The sequence below is a fragment of the Echiichthys vipera genome, assembly GCF_963691815.1.
Source record: "Echiichthys vipera genome assembly, chromosome: 2".
In the NCBI taxonomy this organism is placed as follows: domain Eukaryota; kingdom Metazoa; phylum Chordata; class Actinopteri; order Perciformes; family Trachinidae; genus Echiichthys; species Echiichthys vipera.
In genome coordinates this window covers 25,870,392-25,888,493 of record NC_139827.1, presented here as the reverse complement: position 1 = coordinate 25,888,493, position 18,102 = coordinate 25,870,392, and the positions used below count along the sequence as shown (strand labels likewise).

Below are 18,102 nucleotides of genomic sequence, written 5' to 3'. Positions count from 1 at the left end.
AACATAAATGCTGTTATGGAGAAACTGTTATTTGGCAAATTTCTGATGTTTCTTTTAAAAATGGAGCTTTTGGGCTTGGTGCCACAACTAACTAGCGTGTCCACCACCTGTGTCTTGAAAGTGTCCGCTAAATTGTTGACCATGCGGGAACATTACGCTACTATTCATTCCCGTGTCAGAAAGTGTTTGAGGTGTGTGCTCCAATGACCTCAGGGTCACATACCACACAAAGGGGCTATGCAGTTATGCTAACCATGTAGATGTTTAAATCAAAACACTGGTAATCAGAGGGAGATGGCGGGAGGGAGACGAAGAGAGACGATAGGGGGAAGGAGAGCTTGTTCTTGAGCCATGGTCAGATGGGAGAGAGCTAAGTGGTGGGTGTGTGCAAAGACCTAAAATATGTTGAAGAGACGCGTGTTATCTTTTCTCCTCACCACTGGACGTCCAGTACCTCCCCTCGCAGTGTGTCGTCAGCAGTTTAACTCCGGGGCCTTGCTGGGGCTGCAAGGGAAAATGGGAGGAAATCTGATCCATATGGTGGCACTATAAAGCTCACCACTGATTGCAGGCTTCATCAAAACCTGGTCAAAGCTTCATCACTACTCATGACTGGCATCCTCCTCTCACACCTGATCACTGCGCTCTAAACTTCTCACTCTCTCCTCAGCAGCACCGGCTATCGGCCTGACCCCTGGGCGTGCTCAGCAACAATCTTCAAAGCTGATTCTACTTAGAGAGGTAAGTAAATTCCCAGGTGGAAAAGAGTTGGATTTTATTTAGACTACAAGTTACAATTAGAATAAAATATGATGAAGATCTGGACTGGTGCAATGATTTTCATATGCATGTACAGTATGAAACCAGATCATGAATGAGTAATGATGCATCTGTTTTTCCTATGTTGCCTCAGATATGAAGATACTTGGTGAGGTTGCGTTATTGCTTTTGCTCGGGGGAATCTTTTGTCAGAACAACCGCAATGCTAAAGCTTCTGGCAAGTCCACCAAGAAGTCTGCTGGGAACCAAGGAGGTGATGCTGTCCAGTCTCCCCCCGGGGTTGGTCTGACTCCTGGAAGTTCTGGTGGCACTGGAGGCACAGCTGAAGCAGGACCGGAGGGTGCTGCAGGATCTCGAGCAGCTGGACAACAGTCAGATGATATGAGGCTGCACTTCCTCAAGAACACCCAAGTTACATGTAATGATGGGACAGCAGCTGGGTGAGATGTTTTCCTGAAACTATATTTTTTTTTTTACAGATACAGTGATTTTAGAAGCTACATGAAAATCAGTATGTCCATACATGGCTGCTTTATCTTCACCATCTCCTCAATTCTGTTTGTTTATTTGTGGTTCTACAGGTTTTATCTAAAGGAGTTCAGAGGAAGCCGCCGATGGCTGTTATTTCTGGAAGGTGAGTATTTAAAAACCCAACTGGTTAATTTGGTCCCCAAAGGTCAGCTTGTTTTTGGTGTGACGCCCCCATAGGAATTTTGATGGGGATGTCATCTTGTCCTGTCTTCTGTTTTTCTCCTTTTTTGGTTGTTGCCTGTCACTTTGATAGACTTAGGATGGGGGACGTGTGTGTGGATTGTCTTCCAGCTGGGCTTGTGTGTGTATTCTGAGAGCACAGGAGAGGTGCACATCACATTTAGCGGTATTTAAGATTTATGAGTGTATTATTATGAGCAGTAGCCTAATCAATTAGTTTTGCTTAATTGAACAAAGTTAGATCCTTTATATATGTCAAACCCCTTTGCACAAGCTGACAGTCAATCAATATACCAGGTGCTGACAGTTTGCAAATTAAAGGTGTCATTCACCTTTTTTGTCCAACTCTAAGTGAATATATAGTCACGTTAGCAGACCAGGGTGCAGGTGCATTCCTTTCCCTCTCCATTCCTCGCAGGCCTCTATATGCTAATGGGGTCTCCCTTGCTGTGCCTGATGTGAATGTCTAATATTAGTTTCTATTATTTTTAGGTGGCTGGTGCTGCCACAGCAAAGAGACCTGTGATTCCAGGTACCAAAATATACCCCGACTAATGAGCTCAACGGGGTGGCCCCAAACAAAAAGAGGTAGGTCAGCTGGCCATGTTTTAAAATGCACTTCATATGTGTTCTCATAGTGTTGCTTGTTTTACATAATCTTTCTTGAGACAAAAAGAACATCGGCCTGATCTCTAATTGCTGGATATACAGGGACTGGAATATTGTCTTCTCAAGCGGAGGAAAACCCACACTGGCATAACGCAAACATTGTGTAAGTACTTGTATATCTTCACTGTGTGTCTGTGGCTACTGGGGGTGTGGCATTCACACTGGACATGATAAAGTTATACACACACTTCTCTAAATATATGATCTTGTGGCTTACACATTAAAACAGCACAAACATTTTGTCTATGCAACTTGTTTTTGTTAGTTTTTTTTTTTCTTAAAGCTGCATTAATTGATTTTTTTGTCAATTCAATGCCGGGGAGCTAGTGAAAAATTGGTTTGTAAAGCTTTTTCATTGAAAAACAAACAATCCCTGACAAATCGTCGGACTACTACAACAATATAACCGCCCTATTTAACACTTAACTATTTAACACAGTTTTAAAGGCATTGTACTCAACATTCAGAGCATTAATATAGCAGCAAACAACTATTTTCTATGTAAAGATATAGCGGAATATTGGCATCTTGAGCAGAAAATTAAGTCACTCTCCCTCTGTGTGGGTTGTAATCTGAGTGATTGGTATTCCGCATGTTGGGGTGAGAGCCGCATGGAGGCAAACCCCCTTTTTCAGTATTTCAATTAGAGCACCTTTAAAGCAATTCTTACCTTTCTGGCATGTCTCACAGCACACAAAAGATTTGAACATGAACAACTCCACCTCCCTCAAAGTCCCACCCTCTTCCCCTTACCTGACCTCCTAAGCTCCCTCCTCCCCCGACACGTGCGGTGAGAGAGAAGTGAAATGCCTGTCAAAGTGGAACCTCCTCCTAGCAAATGGAGGTAGATCGACCTACCCCGAATTGGCCAGTAGTAGGTTCGCTTTGACAGGCATTCCCGTGCACTTTGCCTATAGTTGGAGGGCCAAAACTTCTGACTTCCCATGGCACCGGAACGCAGCATGCGCAGCGCAAGTAAAACAGAGCGACGGATGACAGGCAGGATGCCCGGCAAATACCGAATAAAATGATTGGTCAGACTATTAGCAGAAATATATAATAATTTAATATTGATTAGTTTCAACAGCTGGTGGATGCAAGAAGGTAAAAGAAGAGTAAAAATGCCAGAAAGGTAGAATTGCTTTAAGTTTAGGCAACTGGTAACTACGTAACAGACTTACTTATGTCTGTAACAAAGTAGGTTAACATAAAAAATATCATAGTTGACTTTTGGTTTGCTCATCCATCACCCCACCCCCTCCCTATAAGTACATAGGGGCTCTAATACTGCGTCACCTTTCTTCCGGGTTACCTCCCGTGATAATTGCTAAGGCCACTAGTGGTCACCCCTTAACAACAAATGTGAATATGACCAATAGGGCTGGTCTGGTCTGGAAGAGGTTAGTGAGAATGTTGAGAGAAAACCAAAACAGGGATTATATAAATACATGGGTCAGTGCAGCTTTAAAACAACTGCCTTTTAAATAAATTCACTACACTTAGGTGTTCTGCTGCTTCGGCCTGATTTGGTTTACTTTGATCAGTAGCTCATGCCTTTTCCCCACTGTATGGTATGGCTCTACTCAGCTCGCTTAAAGTCAAAAACACCGCAGACCACTGATTGGTCGCAGAAGACCATAACTAGTGTGACACGTGATATTCTGCACAAATCGGCCATTTTAAATAGCCAAGCTACTACCATTAGTGACTGCAATCTTTTTATTTACTCAAAATGGCAGCCCGTGAAACTACGTACAAGTGCAGACATTTCTGTTTGGTCTCTGATGAAAGAATTCAGCGAGTGTCATGTTGAAGATGATGTCACAGCAGTTTCACATGGCGGCCGATCAGCTGTCGAGCAGAGTGCTGTATAGTGGTGACATATAGTTGTTGTGATACATCAGACAAATTGACTTTCATGAAAGAGAGGTGAAGTTGTTTTAATGGCCTCAAGCTAACAATTGTCTTTCTGTAGATTCATCCCATACTGTTCCAGTGATGTATGGAGTGGTGCTGGGCCTGCCCCCACCCCTCCTCCAAGGCCAAGACAAGGCAGAGAAAAAGAGAGGGATAGAAATGCAAGTGCAAGTGCAAGTACAAATGCCAGTAGGTTTCTTCAGATACACCAAGATTTTTCCTGTTGTTTTTGTCTGTTTAGTGTAGTGCTCTCATTCATTTGATGAGTTTATTTATCATCAGCTGAATACACCTTCATGGGATCCCTGATCATCCGCGAGGTCATCAAAGACCTCCTCCCCAAAGGAATCAAGCAGGCCAAGGTTGTCATGCTGTCTGGCACAAGGTGAGTTTGTTTTATCGCTTGCGTCTGATGCTGACAGTCTGATGCTGCAGCTTTTGGACAAGAGCCTGCATCCTCTTTACCATCTGGCCCATCTCCATGCCTAACATTAAACAAGATAAGTCCTATTTTGGGTGCATCCTCTTGTCAACAATAAAGATATTTAAGGTCAACTGTGAACAATGACATCATGTCTATTAAAAGGCCTTGCCCCATAATGGTGAACGTTCCTCCCAGGTTAGCAACAGGGTTTTTGGGACTCCCCCAAGCACTAAAACAGAATCCACTGTTTGATCGCGAGTAGCTGGCATGTGCTGTCATTGTAATACCCCTCAAAGCCAAACTATTTAATGATTTGATTTTCATGGCTCCCCTGCAGTGCTGGTGGAACAGGTGTTTTGCTGAATATTGAGAGGGTGGCCAGTCAGCTGGAGCAGCTCGGTGCAGAGGCTCAGGTTCGAGGCCTTGTGGATTCTGGGTGGTTTCTAGAGAGTAAGCAACAGAGATCACCTAACTGCCCCGAGACTATTTCCTGCTCACCTGAAGATGCTATCAAGATAGGACTCAGGTAAAGTCATGCATTCGTCATTCAGCATGTTCTGAGTTCCTGTAAAGAAACTCTTTTAAATGCCAGATGCAGAATTGGAAATTATCTCTCTTTTGCTATACAGTGCTGTTAAATTTGGTGTAATGTGTAAGAGCGACTGAGCAACAGATTTGTGTGAACTGACCGTGTGTGTGTGTTTTCTCAGGCTGTGGAATGGAGTTGTGCCGGACCGATGTCGGCAGCTCTATAAAAGTGGAGATGAGTGGCAGTGCTTCTTTGGCCACAAACTGTACTCCACCTTGACAGGTGAGTGCTGGCTATTGCCTCCTCATGATATTGGATTATCATGCTTTATATTTGACTTGAGCTGTTTAAAAGTAATGTGCACAGATATATGAGAGTTTAACTTATTCAGATATGCCAATATCCAATGTCTTTCCATTGCTCTTATTTCAGCAGAAGACGTATGTGGTCTTTAGCAAGTCATCTGCAAAAAAAAAACATATGGTTGGTAAAATTCAAAACAGGTTTCCTCAATTCCTGAACAGCTGATGTTTTGTAGGTCTGACAATCATGTCAATAGTGAAAATTCCAATAATCAACGCTACCCCATGTAAGTTTAAGGCCTTCATGTGCAGGATTTGACTATTTCTGACTTTGGTGACGTCTAGTGCTACTATCAGTAAAGACAGAGAGGGCAAAACAGATGCAACCTGGAAAATTTCTCTTTTTCTACAAACAAAATTCCAAAAAAAAGGGCCACTTGGGGGCAGCGCAACAAGCTGTAAACACAAAACCGACACGCTGTATTATGACTGTGATATGGCGAATTTGTTAGCAAACAGTTACCTATACACACATCCACTGGACAGAGGGCAACATTATCATTCATTAGGTATCGTGTTTCTGACCACCTGATGAATTTAAGTCCGTATTCACTGTCATTTTAGCTCTATTTTGTTCTCCACCAACTACTGAGGGCTCTTACTGTAGCTGCTAAATGCTCCACTATGTTCAGCAGCTGTTTGTGAACTTTTTCTGTCTGCTGTTTGGTGCTGAGCATGTAGTGTACAGTGGGTTCAACAGAGCTTCTGTACTAAAAACAGCTGCTTGCTGCGTCTGAAAAAAACACTGATAAGAACTGTGAGATTGAACCAAAAACAGTAAGGCTGACGATATACTTGCTTTACCACGCATCCGTATACACAAACACTACTTTGTAAATACAGTAGTTTACATACTTGCATATGTACTATGGGTGTTGCTGAAGGATTCTGCTTGACAGCTCACCAGAGAACTCAGTGCATAGAACTTCTACATTTGCATGATGTGAACGACAAAAACAGCAACATTAGAGGAGGTTACTTTATTGTTAATTCTAAGATTACAGCAGAAAAGGCAACAGTGGCGCCATCATATATATATATGTATGTAAGGGCCCTAAATCAAGCATGTTGTGACAATAGCGATTATGCTGCCACTAGCGTTCATGTGTGTATTGCATCTTGCGGACACATATCGTTAATTTCTGAAGATGAGCACAGCAGGTTGTAAAACCCAAACAATGAGAAGAAAAGGCTATGAAACTCTTAAGAGCTGAGGGGAACTGCAGTAGGGTGACAATTCTCTGTAGGTTCATCACTATGTGCATCCTGTTTCACGTTGCACATCATCTGACCCGATGTTAATATAAATATATTGATAAGAGCATGTTTAATTCTGAACTTTGTTTTCTTTGTAGCCCCTCTGTTTGTTGTGCAGTGGCTGTTTGATGAGGAGCAGCTGAGAGTGGAGAACATTTACATGGGCGGGCAGAGTCTGTCTGAGGAGCAGTGGCAGTACATACAGAACCTGGGCAGGGAGCTCAAGAACTCATTGAGAGATGTCACGTAAGTTGCCAAAAACCTGTTTAGAAGAGTAACATAAAGTGATAACAATAGATCTAAAATGCAACAGGTGGTTTAAATAAAAGATGGACTAACATGTATCATTAGCTGTTTTCTTATGTGTGTGTGTTTTTTTTTTTCAGGGCTGTGTTTGCTCCGTCCTGCCTCTCCCATACTGTGATTACCAAAAGGTAAGAGTATTTGGGTCTTGTGATGGTAGTGCACTTGCATTCCTTCTGCCCCTCACTTTACGCCTGCCTCTACCAGTAGCCATCTCTACCTAGTGAGCTCATGCTGCTGTTTTTGTTCGCTCGTTCATCACGCCACATTCTGCATGTCACCAAATGCCATTTCACACTTTCCCTAACCCCCCGGGAACCCCTTGAATGCACTCATTATTTTGCTGCACAGATGTACATTGATGGGTCAGTGCAGTCTTAGCTCAGTTTACAGAGTCAGGCTAAGTTAAGTGTATTTATTGAGGGTGATGATTCTTTATGGGAGGAGCTGAAGGTCCAAGGTCGTTGTTAGTCATTCCGCAGTGGCCATTCTGTGATGTAACACACTTGCTTCGCCAAGATTATGAGCCAAAAGTGGCCAAAGCAAATTGCAAATCTTGTGGTCAGACCATGACATCACTGATAAAACGTTTGTATTTCCTATTCAGTTCAATTCAATTTTGTTGACAATGCCAGATCATAACAAAAGTTAAGATAATTTACATATAGAGTAGGTAAAGACCACACTATAACTTATTCATGATTTACAGAGACCCAACAATTCCCCCATCAGAAGCAACAAGTCATACTATCTTTAATAAAAATAGTAATAATTATTATAGTTATTATTCCTTTGCTTTCTGCTAACCTTTCCCCTTATTTACTTTATTTCTTTATCTTTAGCCATTTTCTCTTAACTAAGGACAATGTCTGATGAATCAGTTTCAGGCGGTGCACACAACAGGAGATGGTCTGTCTCAGACCTGTACGTCTGAGTAGAGCGTGCAAGAGGCAGGATATGATGCGGATTACACTGTGGTCACATAGCCAGTTTGTAATTTGGTTATAAGCAACCGTGTCTCTTGTTGTTCCTTGAATTTGTCTGAGGATCTCGGCATCGGTCCCCGACCGACACATCCCTGCCAGTGCTAGGCATTTTCGTTGGCGTCCCTGGCCCTTCTTCTTCACCGTTGGATATTTGTTTTGTTTCAGCCACATGATAGCAACATCATCAACACAGCCATTCACTCACTGTGATTGCTCAATCAAACATTATACAGGCCTTTTACTAGGGAGCTGGCTGGGTAATATCCATTTATCCTTCAGTCCTGATTCATACATTTGCATTCTCACGTACAGCTCCACTGAGTGATGTTTAGATCATTTCAGGTTTGCAGTGCATGTGTGAAAGTGGATTTTGCCTCTGTCTATTTCTAATCCTTAACCTATGTTTTGTTGTACTTCTAGCAACTGGATGAGTTTCCAAGTTAGAGGCACCTCTCTGCCAAGAGCCCTGCACTGCTGGGACAGGAGTTTAGAGGCGACTCGCAACAACAGAACCCCTGCCAAAGGCTGTCCTTTCCACCTGTTGGACACCTGCCAGTGGCCCCAGTGCAACCCTACCTGCCCAGCCTTGGTGGACCGGGCCACCCAGCAGGAGCTCACACTGCCCCAGATGTTGGTAGCTATGGGCCTTGACCTCAGGAAGCTTGGCCTGGAGCCTGGGCCTAACCAGGGAGATGCAGATTCTCTGACCAGCATGGTCAGCAATGGTGGCTAAGTGTAGAAGAGGGTAGAAGCTTAAGGGATGGCCATGCAAAGGCTTAGAGGAAGGAATGTGTTGAAATTTTAATGTAACCATAGAATTAGTGCAGAAATCTGGTTACTACATCTTGTGCTACTCAGCATTCCATTATGCTTCATGTGTCTGTTAAATTGGTGACGTGACTGGTGGGTATGTCACTGCGCCTGAGTCTGAGTGGTTTGGCTGTCCCTCTACTGGACACTAGAGGAAAGAGCTTTGGGTCTAAATCAAATCTATTTCCATTGTACTGGTTGGATAGCTTTGATGGTAGGACATACTGCACCTCCTACAACACACTTTCATCCTGATATCTCTACATGAAAATCAAACGTCATAGCAATAGAGTTGAGTACTTTTAATGAATAGGGGCTCTGCAAAATGTCAGAGACACAAGGTTTTAACTTGACAGGACATTTGCACAATGTAGACTGTAGTTGTTAGCATTTAAATTGGCTTTAAATGAATATTTATGTATGCTCTTTCTACCTAACAGTCATACAACAGTATTTATTCACGATGTGCTAAATTATGAGGATTCTGATTCTCAGAGTAAACTCAGAAAACACAAAAATTGTACTCACACTAACGCAATCTCTTTATGGCACACTCTGATTGTGATTTTCGTGACTTAGTTTTAGTCTCTATAGCTCCTGATGCTATGCTAACTATATATATATATATATATATATATAACATAATATATTTACGTATTTTATGTGCATGTAAGAAAAAAGTGTGATGATGTTTGTGTAGGCCAGCAGGAGTTCCCCTATTTGACATGTGAAGTATATAAATAGAAAAAACTCCCTAAACAACAACAACAACGCTGTGGTTATTGACCGCTCAGTTGTCAGGATAATCTATATCTAGTGACATATGTGGACATAATACAGACAATGTATTGCAATTTTTTTTATTGTTGTCAACATTTAAAACGTGTGCTTCTTTCATAATGTCATGCATGTTTTGCAAGGCATTTAGAGATGTTACTGTATGTTTTTTTTCCATCTAGGTACTGTAATAACTGTTAACGGATGAGGATTTGATGAGAATTGTACCTGCTGGTAACAAGAATCAGACTAAGCTGTTGCTCATGTTAAAACAGGGAATAAAGATATGAATTGGGTCATTCTCTTGACATCTTTATTGTCTTATAATCCTAATCTATATGTGAGGAGGTGCAATGAGAAGATGCATGACGCATGACCTTTGCCTTAGTTTTATTTTAGACTGAAATAGGGCATTACAACCATCTGAGGAGCCACAGGGACCTTCAATTGTTGTGAAGAGCATTAACATCTCAATACTTATACCTCTTAAAGGTACCATATTGTATTATATAAATACTGTGAAAGTATCAAATGCTCAATCCACAGAGAAATGCACACAGCCTTTATTCAGAAACTGTGCCTTTAAACAAACCCCCAGCCCCCCTTTATATTGTTATAGTGGTATGGAGCTGGAGACACAGAAAGGATGACCAATCATACCCCTTTTCGAACAAACCAATTTTGAAGGCTGGTTCGGTGCCTAATCACGACCCAGTTCTTTGCGTTCCGACAGCCCGAGAAACGGCTCTCGGCCATGAAAACGGGTTCCCAGGCGGCCCCAACTCCTTGCTGGTCTAGAACCGGCACCAGAACATGGTCTTGCTTATGTCAGTGGCTGAGGGCGGGGTTATCATGACCAACTAAGGAAAGGTTGTCAGATCAGACAGCTTTTTCAGGAGGGGGGTTAAAGAGATAGGCGCTAAAATTGAGCATTTCAAAAAGAGGCTGAATACAGGTACATTCAGACACACAATGTGAGATTTTTTTTCCTTCTACATTTAAGTATGTAAACATGTTCTCATAGAAACCAAAAATACAAGTAGGCTAACAATGAAAATTAGCACAATGTGGCCTTTAATTACTCAACACAAACACCAACTACTTAGTATACATAAACTGACATAATATAAATAAACTGACATAATATAATAATCAAGACACTGTTATCGTGAAATTAAAAATAAACACAAAAAAAATCCTAACTTGTGTCGCGAAACAAATTTGATTCCTGCTTAATCTTGGCATTTTATGTTAATCTCAGTGTGAAGTAAGATATGCATGCTCTCTTCAAGCAGTATGTACAGTGAATGCCAACGCTCGATAGAAATACATTTCTTAAAGATTTTCCACTTGGGAGCTTCATGCCGTGAGTGGGGATGTAATATGCAACAAGTATTGAAGACTGACTCAAACATTTGATAATACATAATGACATTTTGTTTTATTATCCCCCAGGGCAATGTGTTGATTTATTTTTATTTTATTAACCTTTATTTTAACCAGGATATTCCCATTGAGATTTAACATACATTTTCCAAGGGAGTCCTGGCCAAGAGAGCAACATTAAGCAGTGTAGATGTTGAGCTTTCTTAAATGTGCCAACAAATAAACTTCTAAAACCCAACTCGACCAACTTCCTTTGTTGCCATAAGTTAATAGCTCTGGTAAGAAAAAATGAATATGCTTGTAAAATACATTATGCATAGTTGGTGCTAATTTTAAATTTTTTTTTGTCTCTAACAAATTAACCAAACAGTTACAGCTAAGCCACATACATGAGAATGGATGCATGCATTTGGATGCATGCATTCATCCTCACCACAGGGTGACGCTGTTGTTAAAGCTGACACGTTTGCATCTTCTTCTTTGGTCATTTTGATGGCTGCTAACATCCAAAATGTTGCATTACTGCCAACTACTGAATTTAAACTAAACATCCGCTTACTGAAGGAAATAATAATAACTCAATTATTTATAGGAGTTTGAGAGCCTAAAAGCTTTTCTCAACTGCTGCTACAAACTTCTCCAGAAACTCCCCAAGGAACAGAAATGTCATTGTCATTGTAATTTCTGAGATTTTCTTTCTACTCCAGCAGTTATAACCATTGCCACAAAGGCCCAAAACAATATATATATACACACACACACACACACACATTTATACATATATATATAAACTTTTTAGATTAAATCAAAGTAACCAAGTCGTATGAACCTACTGAACAAATTCTGCATTAAAACTGAAAGAGCAAATACTTTCTATGTTGTCACAGTGGAGGTGTTGTGCAACTCGTTTAAACTGGTCTTTGTCTCATGTTTGTACTTTTGTGTTTTTAAATCCTTTTAATTTATTTTATTGTATTTCCATTGGTATTGATTTTTTGCTTCCTCCCTTTACTTTTTGGGTCTTATTTTAACACTTTCATCATGTGGGGCAAAGGTCCTATATCAAATCAACCTATTATTAGTATTATGATTATGATGATTATTATTACTATGAGTGCGTTACTTTTCGAAGACATTGAGTGGTAGAAAAAGTCAAACCAAAAACAAAAACGCGGGGTGTGGGTCATCTCGACTTGAAAAGGTCTTTGATTTTCTTCCCCATAATGCATTGCCGATTTTTCCACTTCCTCTTTCCGCCATATTGCAGAACCGGTAAGATGCTTTTTTACACCGTCACCTTCAATCTTTCAAGTATCTAAAGCATCTGAATGTTAAATGTTCCATTTATGGGATCATCTTGACGCCAAATTACATATGAATGATTTGGGATGATTATCTCCTGGGTTGGTGAGGCGAGTTAAACGTAACTAGGCAACACATTTCATCGAGCAGTCCCTCTGTCTGGCCCTGGGAAACGGTGCGTTCAAGGCGCCTGGATAACTGTTAGCTTTGCGAACACAGAACTGTCTCTTCGCCTAAAACCCATAAAACTTGAGGACCTGTGCGTCGATATGTGTGTGCAACACATTTTGAAACTTCAACGGTCGACACTGCGTTAACCATTTGTACCTGCTAGTGTGGGGAGATGCTTTTTCAATGTAGTCGGCCAGGCTAACGTCGTTCTGTGTGCTCACGAAGACCATGCTTGGGTCGAGTGTCTGCGTTTTACTCACTCGGTGTCGCTCAAGAAGATGCTGCGTTACCTGCTGCGAGTAAAAAGCGGCCAGTGTCAAACTTTTACCTAACGTAACTTGTGGTTACGAATTCCTCTATGCGAGAATTTAACACGGCGTGAGTACAATTAGGGCTAGTCAGGCTTTGCTAGCTGGATCTAACTTTGTGTGCTTCACCTATTGCCTCCATTTCCAATTTGTGGGTAAGAGGTGCTTTTGTGTCCCAGTCAGAGCACGGCACAACTTAAAATCAGCTCTTGAAATGAATGAGTGATATAAATTGGTTATGTGATTACTCAGGTTAGCTCTCCTCTTTAGTGTGTAACGCATAGACTAAAGTGTGAAAGCATTCCCTCACTGTGATGTGAAATTAAACGCAGCTTGGTTTCTTATAGTTGTAGCTCACACATCACTCTTAAAAACTCAATGGTTATCATTTGTGTCTGCAGGCATCATGGTGCGCATGAACGTTCTCGCAGATGCTCTGAAATGCATCAACAATGCAGAGAAGCGTGGGAAACGCCAGGTCCTCCTCAGGCCTTGCTCCAAGGTTATTGTGCGCTTTCTAACCGTCATGATGAAGCACGGTGAGTGAGTTTTTATTGTGTGAGTGGTGTTTTGATACTAATTATTTGGCCATGTGGCAGAGCATTAGTCTAGTTGATATATGTACTGTCATAAAGTGGGAAGGGGATACAAGTTACAAAAGATGTAAGTATATTTGGTCAAATTGTGGTCCACACGTCAGTATCTAATTGAAAAAGCTTGGTAATGGCTGTTGAGCTTAGTGTCTCAGTCAGATCAAATCAGAGACACCAAGCTCATCAGGTCAAAAAGATAATGGTTTGAAGTGAGAGCCTTACTTAATTTTGTCGTTCTTTGTCATTTGTATCTCCCAGGTTACATTGGTGAGTTTGAGATCATTGACGACCACAGAGCCGGAAAAATTGTCGTCAATCTCACAGGCAGGCTGAACAAGGTAATGTATCTTAGTTGACCCAGCTCTGCAGTTACCATTGTACAACTGCTTTTGAGACAATTTCAGATTAATGCTAACAATGTTTAAATTGATTTAGTTGGTATTAGGGTAAATATGAGTTACACCAGAAATGTATCTGTTTGCAGCAGTTACTTCACGTCTGCTGTTCCAAATGACAGAAACGAGCCTCAAGACTTAAAACATTTAAGAAACTACTTTTAGTAATGCAGTAGTCTTGATTTGAGAAAATTAAATCTATTGCATTTTTGGACCTGTAGTTTGTTTGTTTGTGTGAATGTGAGTGCTAACTAGTGTTTCTTTTTTCAGTGTGGTGTGATCAGCCCACGTTTTGATCTCCAACTCAAGGATCTGGAGAAGTGGCAGAACAACCTGCTGCCCTCAAGACAGTTTGGGTGAGAGTCGCACACATCAACATTATAAACCGAATGGTGGCAGTGATGTACTACTGGAGAGGAGAGATTTTTAAGTCCTAGTGGTCAGCAGTCTTGCTCTTGATCAGTTCGGGTGCTTTTTCATCTGAGCTGTTTGGTCTGTTTTAACCTAATACTTGAACATTTCGTTGGGTAGCCTGGTTGGTTTGGGCTCCCGTAAGAGCTCATTTGAACTCTGGTGCAGACCAGACTAGGAAAATATGTTTCGGCTCTGTTCCAAGTTCAATAGTTTGGTGAGAATGTGAACAGACCCAAATATTGAAAGTGAACCAAAAAACAGGGCATGTACATTTTATTTTATTTTTTTTGGCCATTTAAATTAGTTCCACCTTGCATACAATTTACAGACTTGTGTGTGGTTTAATGGATTATAATTTGATTCTACCTTGCATAATAATCTCATCAGACCCCACTTTTGGTACAGTCTCATTCAAAGAATGAATTGCTTGACTGCTAGCTGTCTTGTCAGCTGCTGCTCATATCTTTCACCTTCTTCTAAAATATGAAATGCTAAAGCAAAAGCAGAAAATTCAAGACCGGCTAAATTGGCGTTGTTACATTATTTCTCAGACCAGAAGCATTAGCGTATTTCACTCAATATTCTGTCCAAGAGGTGATTGACTGATTTGACTGTGTGATGTTTGTTTACATTGCTTGGTGTGCTTGATCAAGTGTGAATGCTACCTGTACTAAATTAAAAATTCAATAATAGTAATATTAGAAGCGCCCCATGTTCTGCAGTGGCTTGGTTTCATGCTCCAACTTAATTGCTGTGGTGCTTGCTTATTTCTTGTTGTGGTTGCTTCGTAAAATGATCTTATTTGGGTTTTTTTTTCATTTTGTTGTAGATCTATACATGATTTTCTTCCTAGAATCCCGATATTTCTTTGGAATAATAAAAATAATTGGGAGGAATTTCTTTGAAGCCGTTATTGTTGGATTGAAAACACTGAATTGCTGCCTTTTTAGTGTTTATTTAAAAAGAAAAGGTGGTCTTGCTGAGCTGCAGTCAAGTCATTATCTTTGGAGTAGGGTGTAGTTACAAGAACTATTGTCAATAGATGGTACTTGTTGAAAGTGGGTAATTTTGTTTGTATGGACAGGTTGGAAATTAACTGTTTTCCCCACCTGCTGATATGAAAATCGACCAGCTCCTCAATAGATTAACATTGTTTTTATCTGAGCTAAGAAAATCAGCCGCTTGCATATTGACTGGTGCTAATTTCCAACTTCAGTATTAGCAACTGCAACTAAAGTTCTCTGCGTTTATCAATGTCCAATATTTAGATGGGTTTATTGATGGGCTCATGCAGTCATGGGACTATTAAAGTTCTCTAAGTCTTTACTCAAGATTTAAGTGCCATTTTTGTTTTATCTGAGGATGTAGCAGAGACAACAGGGAGTGTGGTCATGGGCTGGACTGAAGCTCATATTAATGAATACAGGATATAAGATGGCTTAGATTCCTGCATACTTCTAGGACTTCACTGTAAGGAAAATGTGTTGTGATGTGTGCTGTGTTGGATATCACAGAAGTAGTGCGCTATATAGTGTACGCCGTTCTGTAGGTGTGTTCTAATTCGCCATGATTATATATATTCACTGTATAGTCCACTATAAAATACCCACAATGCACAGCTAATTTGAGTGTACATATGTACACTACATTGTACTCCCGCGTACTACAATGCAATGCGGTCGTGTTTTACTGGAGAAGAAGCAGAAGAGGTGCTAACGGTAGCCAGAATGCTAGCTGCAGTTATGAACTGTTACGGACAACCGTTCCTCACGCGCTTATTGCTGTTACTTGCTCATGAAATTAATAAGCCGTGGGCTATTACAGCTCACAATCAGAACACACAACCATTAACAAAACCACATGTTGACACCATTGAAATTTAGACAATTTATTCGTGATTTAACATTGAAATAAACGGGCAACATAAATACAACTTTTTACCGTCCTCCTGAGTTCAGGTTTGTATCAAACAGACTGAAAATGAGTTTACAGCGCCGCTTGTCTACATGATGCTGGACGCACCCGCTTCCGTCACACATATCAATCGATTTGTTAGATAATTCAAGTGTAGTGTCCCAAATCTCGTTTGGTCATTCCCTATATAATGCACTATTTAATAAACACTATATAGGGAGTAGTGAGTGAGTGAATGAGGGAAAGATTTCGAACACAGCTATTGTTGAATATTGCAATAATGATTTAACTTGATAAAAGTGAACTCTCATCTGCCTTTCTGCTGCTTTCAGTATAAAGCTGCTAAAATACAAATAATTTGTCATCTGTAGATGGTCAGTAATCAATAATAGAGATTGATTTCATGATGACTATTGCGTAACTTCCAGAGTTACCAGTGTATTGGTTTTAAGTTGTTTGTCTGGTCATATTTTAAAAAAGCATTTCCATTTGATGTGCACACCATATAACCAACCTGCCTGGAGTTGATTTGATTTAATTATTTACTTGTGGCGCCGTATATGACGGTTGTAGTTTGAGGTGTACTAAATGCAATCATACTTGAAGATTTTACTGCCTGCTCTAACCTGAACACCAAGACTGTATGTTCTGTTTTTTCCCTCTAGTCTCAAAATGGTCTTCATACAGTTCATAAACAAAATGAAGGTCATAAACAGGGTTTTTATCGCAGTTATTACTTTGCAGACCCGTTCTTTGTTAATGGAGTAGTTTAATCAGAAGGTTGGCTGTGAAGGCAATGTACTTTTTGAAGTCTCTCAGGTGTAATGCGGATGTGTTTTGGCCTATTTATTTTACACCTCTGTACAAGACTGACATTGGGTTTTAAGACAACCCAAAAAAAAAAATTTGAATTGCTGCTGTTGGCTATTTGGGTTTTGAAAGCTATATAATGTTGACATGTGAAAAGACGTTGAATCACGTATCAAACACCTTTGGTCTTGAACACTTTCAGTGTGATGGATTCAACTGACGTATGGTAACGTGCTTGTTTTTTTGTCCCATAGATACATTGTGCTGACCACCTCAGCTGGCATCATGGACCACGAAGAGGCCAGACGGAAACACACAGGAGGCAAAATCCTTGGATTCTTTTTCTAAAATGTAAAGAACTGCAAATAAAAAACAACCAGGTTAAAGCTGGAAGTCTGACTTATTTCATACAAAAAGGTGTCTGTGGAAAGAGAGCTTTTTAAAAAGACTGTAGCTTTTGTCAATAGCAGCTCTGCACTGTCAATGTCTTCTAGACATATCTACAATAAACATTGTTTTGGTTAGGCACCTATTCAATGCTGATAGTTCAGTAGACGAGGGATTAGAGCATGATGGGAGTACGGTTCTCATTCCCATGCTCTCTTGTGTATCATAAGTTGTAATGGCAATATTTGGTTGTTACATTTGTTACAGAGTTGGTGCTAATGTAACTTTTTTACCACCTGAGTTGCCAAAAACTGTCAAATACCACATTAAGATACCGAGAACATAACACACACACCATACAAAAATCCATGATGTGATTTTCTTATACCTAGGAAAGCCTGAATTGCCTAGCTCTGTAGTTTGTTTGTAAAGCTCCAGGAGGCTGTGATAATTATTTAGTGAGGTAAAGTTTTTTCTTTTTTTTTTAAAGATCTCCCTACAACGAAATGACTACTATGGGGACTAACATTACACATGGATACAAATGGAATAGGAACACTTATAAGTGTGGAATTATCAAGTGGGCATATCTGTAAAGGTGAGAGTTGTGGGAACAAGCAAAAAACTGTTATTCCCTCCCAAAGTTTAGCCTACATTTGGAGCGTTATTTAGCCTCCTTCCTGACATGGTCTGCAGGGAGAAACTTAAACCATGCAGGACAGTGGCCTTCCAGGAACATGGGTTCCCCACCCCTGCACTACAGCCTCTGAAAACAAAATGTTGCACGGGCCATCTGAACGTTAAGTGGTGAAAAATGAACTTTTGCTGAGGCATTTCAATCAATCAGATTCTCAAGGCACAAACAATGGTCACATAACTAAAGGGATACATTTTAAC

The 18,102-nt window shown here is 40.5% G+C and overlaps 2 protein-coding genes across 2 annotated transcripts; both read left to right on the top strand.

Moving 5' to 3' along the window:
• Positions 1-915: 915 nt before the first annotated feature.
• On the top strand, positions 916-8,671 carry notum2 (notum pectinacetylesterase 2; the record flags this gene model as incomplete). Its single annotated transcript, XM_083924089.1, has 11 exons — positions 916-1,220; positions 1,362-1,414; positions 1,984-2,079; positions 2,203-2,263; positions 4,136-4,248; positions 4,360-4,462; positions 4,839-5,027; positions 5,212-5,312; positions 6,748-6,895; positions 7,036-7,083; positions 8,359-8,671. 11 exons carry the CDS (start codon positions 916-918, stop codon positions 8,669-8,671), a joined length of 1,530 nt encoding a protein of 509 aa, XP_083780215.1.
• Positions 8,672-12,170: 3,499 nt separating this feature from the next.
• rps15a (ribosomal protein S15a) lies at positions 12,171-17,204 on the top strand. The gene is made up of 5 exons (XM_083938599.1): positions 12,171-12,183; positions 13,094-13,231; positions 13,544-13,623; positions 13,951-14,036; positions 17,073-17,204. Exons 2-5 carry the CDS (start codon positions 13,099-13,101, stop codon positions 17,164-17,166), a joined length of 393 nt encoding a protein of 130 aa, XP_083794725.1. The 5' UTR covers positions 12,171-12,183; positions 13,094-13,098; the 3' UTR covers positions 17,167-17,204.
• The last annotated feature ends 898 nt before the right edge of the window (positions 17,205-18,102 follow it).

Coding starts and splice junctions, on each gene's coding strand:
- rps15a (XM_083938599.1), top strand. CDS start 13,099: ATGGTGCGCATGAACGTTCTCGCAGATGCTCTGAAATGCATCAACAAT. Junction 13,624..13,950: donor TCACAGGCAGGCTGAACAAG/GTAATGTATCTT, acceptor TTCTTTTTTCAG/TGTGGTGTGATCAGCCCACG. Junction 14,037..17,072: donor CTGCCCTCAAGACAGTTTGG/GTGAGAGTCGCA, acceptor TTTGTCCCATAG/ATACATTGTGCTGACCACCT.